Source organism: Vombatus ursinus, unplaced genomic scaffold, assembly GCF_900497805.2.
Source record: "Vombatus ursinus unplaced genomic scaffold, bare-nosed wombat genome assembly UNPS02014821.1, whole genome shotgun sequence".
In the NCBI taxonomy this organism is placed as follows: Eukaryota; Metazoa; Chordata; class Mammalia; order Diprotodontia; family Vombatidae; genus Vombatus; species Vombatus ursinus.
In genome coordinates, this window is record NW_020954599.1 from 29,896,164 (window position 1) to 29,906,262 (window position 10,099).

At 40.7% G+C, this 10,099-nt stretch overlaps 1 protein-coding gene across 1 annotated transcript in view; it reads right to left on the reverse strand.

Moving 5' to 3' along the window:
• The window catches only part of LOC114024303 (cytochrome P450 4V2), a 33,288-nt gene extending 29,361 nt beyond the window's left edge, over positions 1 to 3,927 (reverse strand). The window contains exon 1 of the mRNA XM_027837299.1: positions 2,976 to 3,927. Coding sequence (XP_027693100.1) covers positions 2,976 to 3,192 — 217 coding nt within the window. The 5' untranslated portion in view covers positions 3,193 to 3,927. The remainder of the gene's footprint in view (positions 1 to 2,975) is intronic.
• Positions 3,928 to 10,099: the final 6,172 nt, after the last annotated feature.

Genomic DNA, 10,099 nt, shown 5'->3' on the forward strand with positions numbered 1-10,099 from the left:
ACAAGTGTTCATATTTTGCTTCTGATCTGTGTTACCCTGGAAAAATCACCTACCCTTCCTGGGCTTCAGTTTCCTTATCTGTAAAATAAGAACGTTAGACTAGAAAGGCTGTGAAGGCCCATCCAACTCTGGAACTACGATCCTACGAATAGAGTCAAAGAGTATTGGGCACAGAGCAGAAATAACACAATCTAAATCTGTAGTGAATGCAATTAATTACTTCATATTGCCTAGGAGTTGAGAAAATCAGTGGTGGTGGTGATGTTTATATGTTTACTTCCCTCATCAGCTGAAAGATCCTTGAAGGTAGAAGTAGGTCTTACATTAATTTTATACCCCCTCTAGTGCCTAGGCTTAGAGTATTGGTGAGGCACTATCCCTAAGGTAGCCCCGCCCCCCCTAAAATTGTAGTACCTAGTTTAAAAAAAAAAAACCTCACCAATAACAAAAAGATCCTAGTACTTTGAGTGCATACTGAGTATTCATAAATAAATAACTGTTGATTGATAGCAAAGTCACTCTTGGGAAGCCAGCATGTTCCCATCACACGTACAATTGTTCAGAACAGCTTATTTTAAAACTGTGTCATTCACTAGAGGCTAAATTTCTTATACCAACAATTATCCAATAGACTAAGGTGCCTTCTTAGCTCAAAGCTTACGATGCGGAAGAGGGAGAGGGGTATGGAATATGTATTTCTACATGCCTATTTTAATACATACTGCCACAAAATCTGGAAAAGAATCAGAGATTTAGAACTGAAAGGGACTTAGCAGACATCTAGTCCAATCCTCTCATTTCACAGATGAGGAAACTGAGATTGACTGACTTGTTCACACAGTGAACTCAGGTCACACAGTACTAAGTTTTTAACCCAGGTCTTCATTCCAGAGCCAGGATGCTTGCTGGATGTGTTAGTATATTAACTTCCTTTTTTCTTTCCAAAAACGATTTCTGTAAATCTCAACATATTATATACATCATAGAAAGTATCAATCATACTAACTTTAAGACAGTCCTGAGCTGATAAAAATTCACTTCCTACACTTGACTAAAGATTAATGAGATGAAGTTGACTGTATTTTCATCCAGAGAAACAAGCTAGAAGTGGCCAACTAGTATTTCCAGCCTGAAGTTGAATTCAAGATAAACATTTTCTATATCAGACTATTAAAATGAAGTTTGGGGAGCTTTAAAGGAGCGTGAAAGCTAGAAAGTAATCTAGACATTCTTGCCCTGATCTTATCACTAAAGTTTCCACTTGAAATCAGACTACTGGAGTTTCCTAACTTCAAGGCTCCCAAATTTTTCTACTGATAGAAATGAAAAACAACAAAACTGGCCCCACCTACCTTATGCAAGCATTTTAAGGATAGCAACAACAATAACTTTGAAATATTTATGCAAAAATAGATTTATAAGAGCTTTATAACTTAATAGCACAAGACCCCATTTGATATATTACTTCTATTAAAATAGGACTGAGATGTTCCAGCTCTTAAAAAAGGTTTATAAACAAAGACATCTGCCATTAACAAACAACATTGTTGCAAATTTCCCCAGAATTCAACTGGAAGCCTCAGCCAACTAAGCTCAGAGTTGACTAGGTCTGAAGGAAAGGAAAATTGTTGGGTAACCCCCTGGATAGGAGTTCATGTGTCAATGAATGGGGAACCAACATACAAAAGTAGGGAGCATGGCTTAAAAATATTACATCTTAGGTCCTAAACCTTCCTACATAACTTTATTTTTTAAGTTCAAAGTTATACTGGAGCCCTTGTTATATGGGGATGAGGAAGAAGTTGGGGTATTTGTCTTGTTATGTGTGACAGATCTCTTCTAGGTTTTAAGCAATTATTGTGATAAAAAAGGAAAGACTGAGTAATGAAAATGAAACTTTTTCTGAGATGAGTCGGGGTGCGTGTGGGAAGTGAGAGGAAGAGGAAGTAAGGCCAGGGCAGAGAAAACATTATTTGTAGTGAATCCAATTAATGAAGTTTCCCAACTATAATCCAGGAGCTGAGAAAATTAGTGATGAGGATGGCTTTTATTTCCCTCACTAGACCAAAAAACTCCTTGAAGGAAGCATGTTAGCGCTAAAAAGGATCTCAGATAGCAACAATTCACAATTTAAAGGCTTTATGGTTCACAGTGTATCCAGAGCAACTTGTGAGGGAGTTAGTGCAAGGATTATTTTTCCTGTTTTACAGTTGAATAAAGTGAATTTTGGAAAGGTCAAGTGCCTTGCGCACGGCCACATAAGTAGTGAATGTCAGTGCTGGGATTTGAGCCTTCCTCTGGTTCCAGGGTTCCCGACAGTCCAAACCCCTCATTTTGTACATAAGAGGGCTGATGCACTGAAAGAAACCTCAACAACTGTCAGATCCAGGACCAGAACCGGCTTCTGACTCCAACTGCATCTCACATCAGGAAGCATCAAAAGAACAGGAGGAACAGAGCGCACGGAGCCAGAGAGCCAAATCATTAGTGCCGGGCGCTCCAGATCTCAGAAGCTGCGCCAGGAGTCACTGCAAAGTTTGGAGTTTGCTGCTGGCATACAGAAGAGTTAGAGACCGAAAGGACTGGCAGTCAGCCGGGATATAATTTAGCTTATTTAAAGAAGAGGTAGAAAGGATGAAAGTAGAGGGAGGGAAAGAGGAGAGAGACACGGAAAGCGTGAGAAAAAGAGAAGGAAGAGAATTTGAAAAATCGAGAGAGAAAAAGCAAAGGGGGAGAGAGGAAAGGGAGAAGAAAAGAGGGAAAGAAGGGATTCGGAAAGGGGGAAAGGAGAATGAGAAAGAAACTAAAAGTTAAGAGCTGGATGAGGATGGAGATTTCCCGTCTTCACTCTCTCTGAATAGACTGGATAGACCCTAGACTGGGAAAGGTGAGTAAACTGAGTCAGATTGCCTGGAGGTGGAAAGGAGAGAGAGGCGATAGTCGTCCAGCTGCGCCAATTCGGCTCATTTAGTTACCTTGGCTATCAGATTTCATATGCAGGGAGTGTCCCACCAGAGGGTACGCGACGCCAACAGAGGGGATGGCTTTCATCTGATTCCATTTCCGGACATAAGCGACCAGCATCTGCAACAGAGTCAGCGCGAGGATGGTGCCCAGCAGGGTAACCGCGCCTGTGGCGCCCCAGTAGAGCAGCTTCTGCCCAACGGGCACTAACCACATGTCTCCGCCCATCGTGGTCGCCCGCTATTCTCAATCCGAGCTAACGCTGCCAGGGGCAAGAGAGTTCTCCGGGCACCGCCTGGGCAAGCCGGCCAGCTGCGCTTTCCAGGGAGCCCAAGCAAGTGGTCCGGGTGCTCGGGGCAGAGGAAAAGGGATGCTGCCAGCCAGCCACCGATCCACCCGGGAGCTGGCTTCCCGAGGGCTTAATTAACTAGACTATCTGCGCAAGGCTAGGCAGTGCAGCTGGGTCCAGGGAGGGAGGAGGAGTCACGGGAACTCCAGACCGCATTAAGTGGGGTTTCTGTTTGCTCCCCAGGCTCTGGTTACGATCCTGCGAGGGAAGGAAGAACAAAAGAGGTCTAATATGCAATCGTTTTCGAAAGCTGAACTCTGTGCCCCAAACCTTCAGAACCGCTGCGGTCCCGCTGCAGTGGAAGTCGAGGTCCGCAAAGCCCCCTCAAGGTCCAACTTCCGTCTTGGAAAGGCGGAAGAACAAGGCTAGCCTGGCTCTGAGCGGCCGGTAATGCAACAGCTGGGGCTCAGACGCCAGCTATGCGTCTGCGGAGTCTGCGGACCCTATCACTCTGAAGTGCAAGAGCTGTTTGCTTTTGCGGGGACTCAGCCCCGGGGCGTGGAGAGGAGGAGCGAATTTTGTGGCATTTTGCGTCGTCAACAAACGCTTGTTTCCAAAGATTTTTAAAACCCTCTGGCTCAGCGAAACCGTACACTGCCACCATTCTAGTGCAGGACGCCTTGATTATTGCAACAGTCAGCTGATGGGTCGGCCTCCCTCAAGGCTCTTCCCACTCCAGACAATTCTCCATTCGGACACTAAAGTGATTTTCCTAAAGCGCAGATCTGATCATTTCACCCACTTACTCAGTAAATTCTGGTGGCTTCCTGTTGCTTCCAGGAGCAAATGCAAAATGCTATGCTTTGCATTCAAACCCCTTCATAACCTAGCCCCCTTCCCATCTTTCTAGTCTTCTTACACCTTACTCTCTGACACATACTTTTCCATCCAGTGACACTGACCTGTTCCACGAACAAGAGTCTCCAACTCTCTGCTCCAGGCATTCTCTCTGACTGTCCTCCATGCCTGGAACTCGCCCCTCTCCACTCTGACTACTGACCTCCTTGGCTTCCCTGAAGTCCCAAACGAAATCCCACCTTTTGCAGAAAGCCTTCCCCACCCACTCAATTCCAGTGCCTTCTCTCTGTTCATTATATCCTATTTATCTTGTATATAGTTTGCTGTGTACAGTTGCTTCAGCCATTAGATGGTAAGCTTGTTGAAGGCAGGGACTATCTTTGGCCTATTTTTGTATTCTCTGCTCTTGGCATAGTGCCAGGCACACAGTAGGCACTTAATAAATGTTTATCCATGGATTAACTTAAAAGGCACTCTAGATAACATCTAATCTCTTCCTTCTACAGTTGGGGAAAGTGAGGTTCTAAGAGATGACTTTATTTCCTTAAAATCAGTGGCAGTCTGGTTCAAACTTGGGTCTGTCTTTATCACTGCATTACATCACTTGTAGCTAATTCCACATTCAACTTTTTGAGATTCAAGTACATAATATATACACTTGTATTTATTTAAGGCAACAACTCAAATGTTGGGGAAAGGATATGGCCTAAGGAAATAAAGACCACTTTTGGAGGGACACAAAAAGGGTAACAGGGATGGGTCCTGATTGTGGAAAAACTAATATTCTAAATTAGGTAACCTCAGCTAGGTGGCTCAGTGGATAGAGCACTGACCTAGAGTCAGGAAGACTCTTCCTCCTGAGTTCAAATCCAGCCTCAGACACTTGCTAGTACTGTGACCCTGGGCAAATCACTTTACCCTGTTTGCCTCAGTTTCCACATTTATAAAATGATCTGGAGAAGGAAACGACAAACCACTGCAGTATCTTTGAACAAAAGCAGAGACAATGGTGAGCTTGTTGGGTTCTGGGGACCTTAACGAAAACAACCACCAAGGCTGGAACACAGGGTTTGAGTTGGAAACTAGTGGGGAAAGGGTTGGATTTGGTAGGCTGGGACCAAAACACAAGGCTAGGGAATTTGGAGTTCATCCTGAAGACAGTGGGAGCCATTGAAGGTTTTCTAAGCAGAAAAGTAACATGATTTTAACAAAAGCTCACCGACAGCACTTTCAACATTGTGGGGCAAGTAGTATTATCATTGCTCCCCATCTTAGTGGGGAAGAAAAGGCTCATAGAGGTTAAGTCACTTGCTCTTGGCCACACAGCTAATATCAGATCCAGGATTTAAACTCAGTTTTGTTTGTTTGCTTGTTTTACTTCACATTCAGAATTTTTCCACTATACCACATCTATTGTATAGTATGAGAGAAATGATTATTAATAACCAGTGATTTGGGGAGATTCATATTTCCCCCTTTTTCTTTTATCCTCATTTTAAGACATCAGTGTCTGAAGGTTGAGCTAAGCTTGTCCGCTATCCAGAGCCAACCCAGGTGGGACAACCATTGTGTTCCGCTCAGGTTTGGGTGGGGATGAATTCTCTGGATAGATTGCCCAAAGCCTGAGTTAACTTAGAAGTAAATGACATAATCAAAGTTCAAGTCCAGCCCCTCATTGTAATATTCATTCTTTCATGAATTGTTAGCCAATTAAAGTTGATTGGGGGGGGGGGGGGGGGAAGAACACACCTCTTCCAAAAGAGCATTTAAGCTGTGAACATACCCCTCCACCCCCTTATTGTCTTTGGTCTAAGAAGGAGATGGCCAGAATACCATCCTTTTATTAAAATGCTGACACTAATAATAAAATGATTAAAGTACCCAGAAATTATCTCTCGAACCTTTTTTAAATGTCACAAGTGAAAGCCTTTCTCTCCCCAAAAAAATTCTTTCTGTATAACTGAATAAATAATGTCTCATACATATACACATATTACCATTTTTCAGTTGTATATTGATGTACTGATTTATAGATGTGATCTTCTTGAGGGCTTGAGCTATTTTTCCTTTTTCTTTATGTCTCTAGAAATTAGCAAAGTGCCTGACATATATGGCAAGTGCTTAATAAATTCTTCATTGATTGATACAGATGTGATTAGTAGATTATTCATTTTTAGAAATTTTCAATTCATCATAGCTCTTTGGTACTATATATTTTCTCAGTCATTGAATAATAACGATACAGTTTCTATTATTTGGAAGGGGTATGTTTTATATATAAAAGGGTTCTTCAATTGCTGTACACCAGAAATGTTGAACACACAGATAGCAGACCACAACACTGTCATGTCAGCCCAAACCACATTAAAATGTAATGGGAAATATTTAACAAAATAAACAATAATACAATAAAACATAGATAATGTTAATATGTAGTTTTCTAAGTCAAAATGCAGCCCACAGGAATCCTTATTATGTGATTTAATGACTCCTTTCTATTTGAGTTTGCCACCAATGCTCCTTACCAAACTTTTTTTGGTCCCTCATGCTTGTCATTAAAAAAAAACACCCACCCATATGTATATATTTATTTATTTATAAATTACTAGTACTAATGTACTGATAACAATATAAATTATACATCTTACACACAAATATAAAAATTTAAAATGATGAGCTAAGGATAGAATAGTATGATCCTAGGGGAAATAGCGAGCCATTGCAGTTTGTCTAAATGACTGATTTGTTCAGACCTGCTTTAAGCAGAGCAGCTAGGTGGCGCCATAGTGCATAGAGTGCCAGGCCTGGAGTCAGGAAGACTCATCTTTCTGAGTTCAAATCTAGCCTCAGACACTTACTAGCTGAGTGGCCCTGGGCAAGGCACTTAACTCTGTCTCAGTTTCCTCATCTGTAAAATAAACTAGAAAAGGAAATAGTAAACCACTCTAGTATCTTTGCCAAGAAAATTCCAAGTGGGGTCATGACTGAAAAACAACTCAACAACACCAAATACATTACAAAGATCATTTTATCAGCTGTGTGGAGAATGGACTGGAAAGGGAAGGGGTTTGAATCAGAGAAATCCATCAGGAGACTATTGCATTAGTACAGGCCACAGGTGATGGGGGCCTCAATGAGGGTGCTGGTCCTGTGAGTAGAGAGATGGGGACCCATGTGAGAGATGTGGAGGTAAAACCAATGATTAGATATGGGGGTAGGGGAAGTGAGGAGTCTTAACACCAAGGTTATCCTGGGTGACTAGGAAGATGTTGATACCCATTGATCCAGGGGGTGCTGCAGTAGATAAAATGGAGGAAGACCTGAGTTCAAATCTGATCTCAGGCAAATCACTTAACTCTTCTGTGTCTCAGTTTCTTCAGCTGTAAATTAGGGATAATAATAGCATCTACCTCCTACGGTTGTTGTGAGCATCAAAATGAGATAATGTATGTAAAAAAGCACTTAGAACTATATGAATGCTTATTCCTTTCCCATCTCTCCTCTATCCCTTGGCAATAATAGGGAAGTCTAAAAGAAGTGTCGTTTTGGGAGTGTGGGAAGAGGGAAGATAATGAGATCTTCATGTAGGTCACAACCCCTCCTTGGTCCCCCTGCCTTGTCTTTCCCTTCTCCAGGTCATCTTCCATTCAGCTTTGAAATTAATTTAAAGAGAAGATCTGACCATGTCACCTTACCCCCCTATTCAATAAACTCCAGTGGCTCTGTATTACCTCTAGAATCAAATATAAAATCCTCTATTTCTCCTTCAAAGCCCTCTATAAACTCGCCCCCTCCTAGCTTTCCAACCTTCTTTCACTTTATTCTGGGAGACTGTCCCAGACTTTTGGAGGAATGTTTTTGTACCAATTGTACCATTTCAGTAAATATTCCTCTCTAAAAGCTTACTAACTCTGGCTGGCTAATTGATTTTGAGGAATAATTATTTGCAGGTGGTATGATGGTATACTTAGAGAATCCTAGAGAATCAACTAAAAAATTACTTGAAATAATTAACATCTTTAGCAAAGTTGCAGGATATAAAAAACCCCACATAAACCATCAGCATTTCTACATATTACTAATAAAGCCTAGCAGCAAGAGATAGAAAGAGAAATTCCATTTAAAGTAACTATAGACAATATAAAATATTTGGGAGTCCACCTGCCAAGACAAACCCAGGAGCTATGTGAACACAATTACAAAACACTTTTCACACAAATAAAGTCAGATCTAAATAATTGGAAAAATATCAGTTGCTCATGGATAGGCTGAGCTAACATAATAAGATGACAATTCTACCTAAATTAATTTACTTATTCAGTGCCATACTAATCAAACTACCAAAAATTATTTTATAGAGCTAAAAAAAATAATAAAATTCATCCAGAAGAACAAAAGGTCCAGAATATTAAGGGAATTAATGAAAAGGAATGCAAGGGAAGTTGGCCTAGCCATACCAGAACTTAAATTGTATTATAAAGCAGCAATCATCAAAACTACTTGGTACTGGCTAAGAAACAGAGTGGGAGATCAGGGGAATAGGTTAGGTGCACAAGACACAGTAATTAATGACTTTAGTAATCTACTGTTTGATAAACTCAAAGTTGCCAGCTTCTGGGATAATAACTCACTATTTCACAAAAACTGCTGGGATTTTGAGGAATACATGAGATTGGTGGCCAACAGATAATTCTAGTAACATTCTCCCCCTCCCCCCACCCCACCCAGGCCCCTTAAGATTTCCCCTGGATACTGGAGGGGAACTTTAGTCAGTTTGCCCTTTGGGGATCCAGCTCCTTAATGTGAGTGGAAAAGTTGGAAAAGTAGCCTCAGAGGAGGTGCTACAATTATAAGGTAGAGTTCTACTAGGGAGTGAGTAGTCATCATTAGGAAGAGATAGTAATATAAAAAAAAAAGAGCATTTTATTAATGAGCAGACAGTACACTTCAGTTCACTCCAGAGCTGAATGTAAGAGTCACACAAAGGTCCCTCTACTAAGAGTATCTAAAAACAATGGCTACCCCCTATAATACGCAAAGAACAGTCTTCATTTATTCCCAGTGAAGAAAAAAAAGTTAAACCAGTTATTTTGGCCACTGTTACAATGGTGGTATTCTTATTTCTTATACTTATACAACTTATACATTATATACCATATGGTACAACTCATGCAATGGTGGACCAGAGGCTGTAGTTTTTGTTATATATTCTTATCTATATATGTCTTAATTTTTCTATCTTTATCAGCATATCTGTCACACTTGTGAATTCTTAAATGAAAATAGGTGAAGCATTTGTGACTATTTAGCCACATATGGCTATGTAGCCATGTAGGGGAGCCATGTAGCCACGTATGGTCCAAGCAATAGTCTAACCTCTAGCCTCCATGCAAGTTAGGTTAGCTTTTCCTTATAAGTATTGAAGCTGTGCTTGATATTTGATTAGCTCAGTGAAATAAAAGGTTCCAGTTATTAATGTCACTTCCTGGTTGCTTGTGTATAAAACATAAGGATCTCCAGTCTTTCTCTGAAGCTTGGCTATTGGACTATAATGGTCAACCCAGCAGCTAAGGAGTTTTATTCAGCTGAATCAATTCACTGTGCCTTCCACAAGTCATATCTTTGTTGAATATCTTTCTCCTTCCATGACTAAGTAAATCCCCTTTTGTTAACTGTTAAACCACTTCATTTTATTCTAACTATTGAACCTAATCTACCAACGGTCCAACTTTGACCCACCTAGCCTAGAACACCATAAATGAATTTACAACATTACAGGTCATAAAGTATCCAGATTTCATAGACATAATGAAGCAAAAAGGACATTGTTTTAAAATTTCAATGGTTTGGGCAAGCTCTGTCTTTCCAAACTATTTGTAATTTGTTAAGAAATTTAGAAACAAAGGCAACTGCCAATGATCTCTGCCCATCAGAAAGAAAACATTGAGAATTAACTATATTATACAAACTATATACAATGTTATGCAA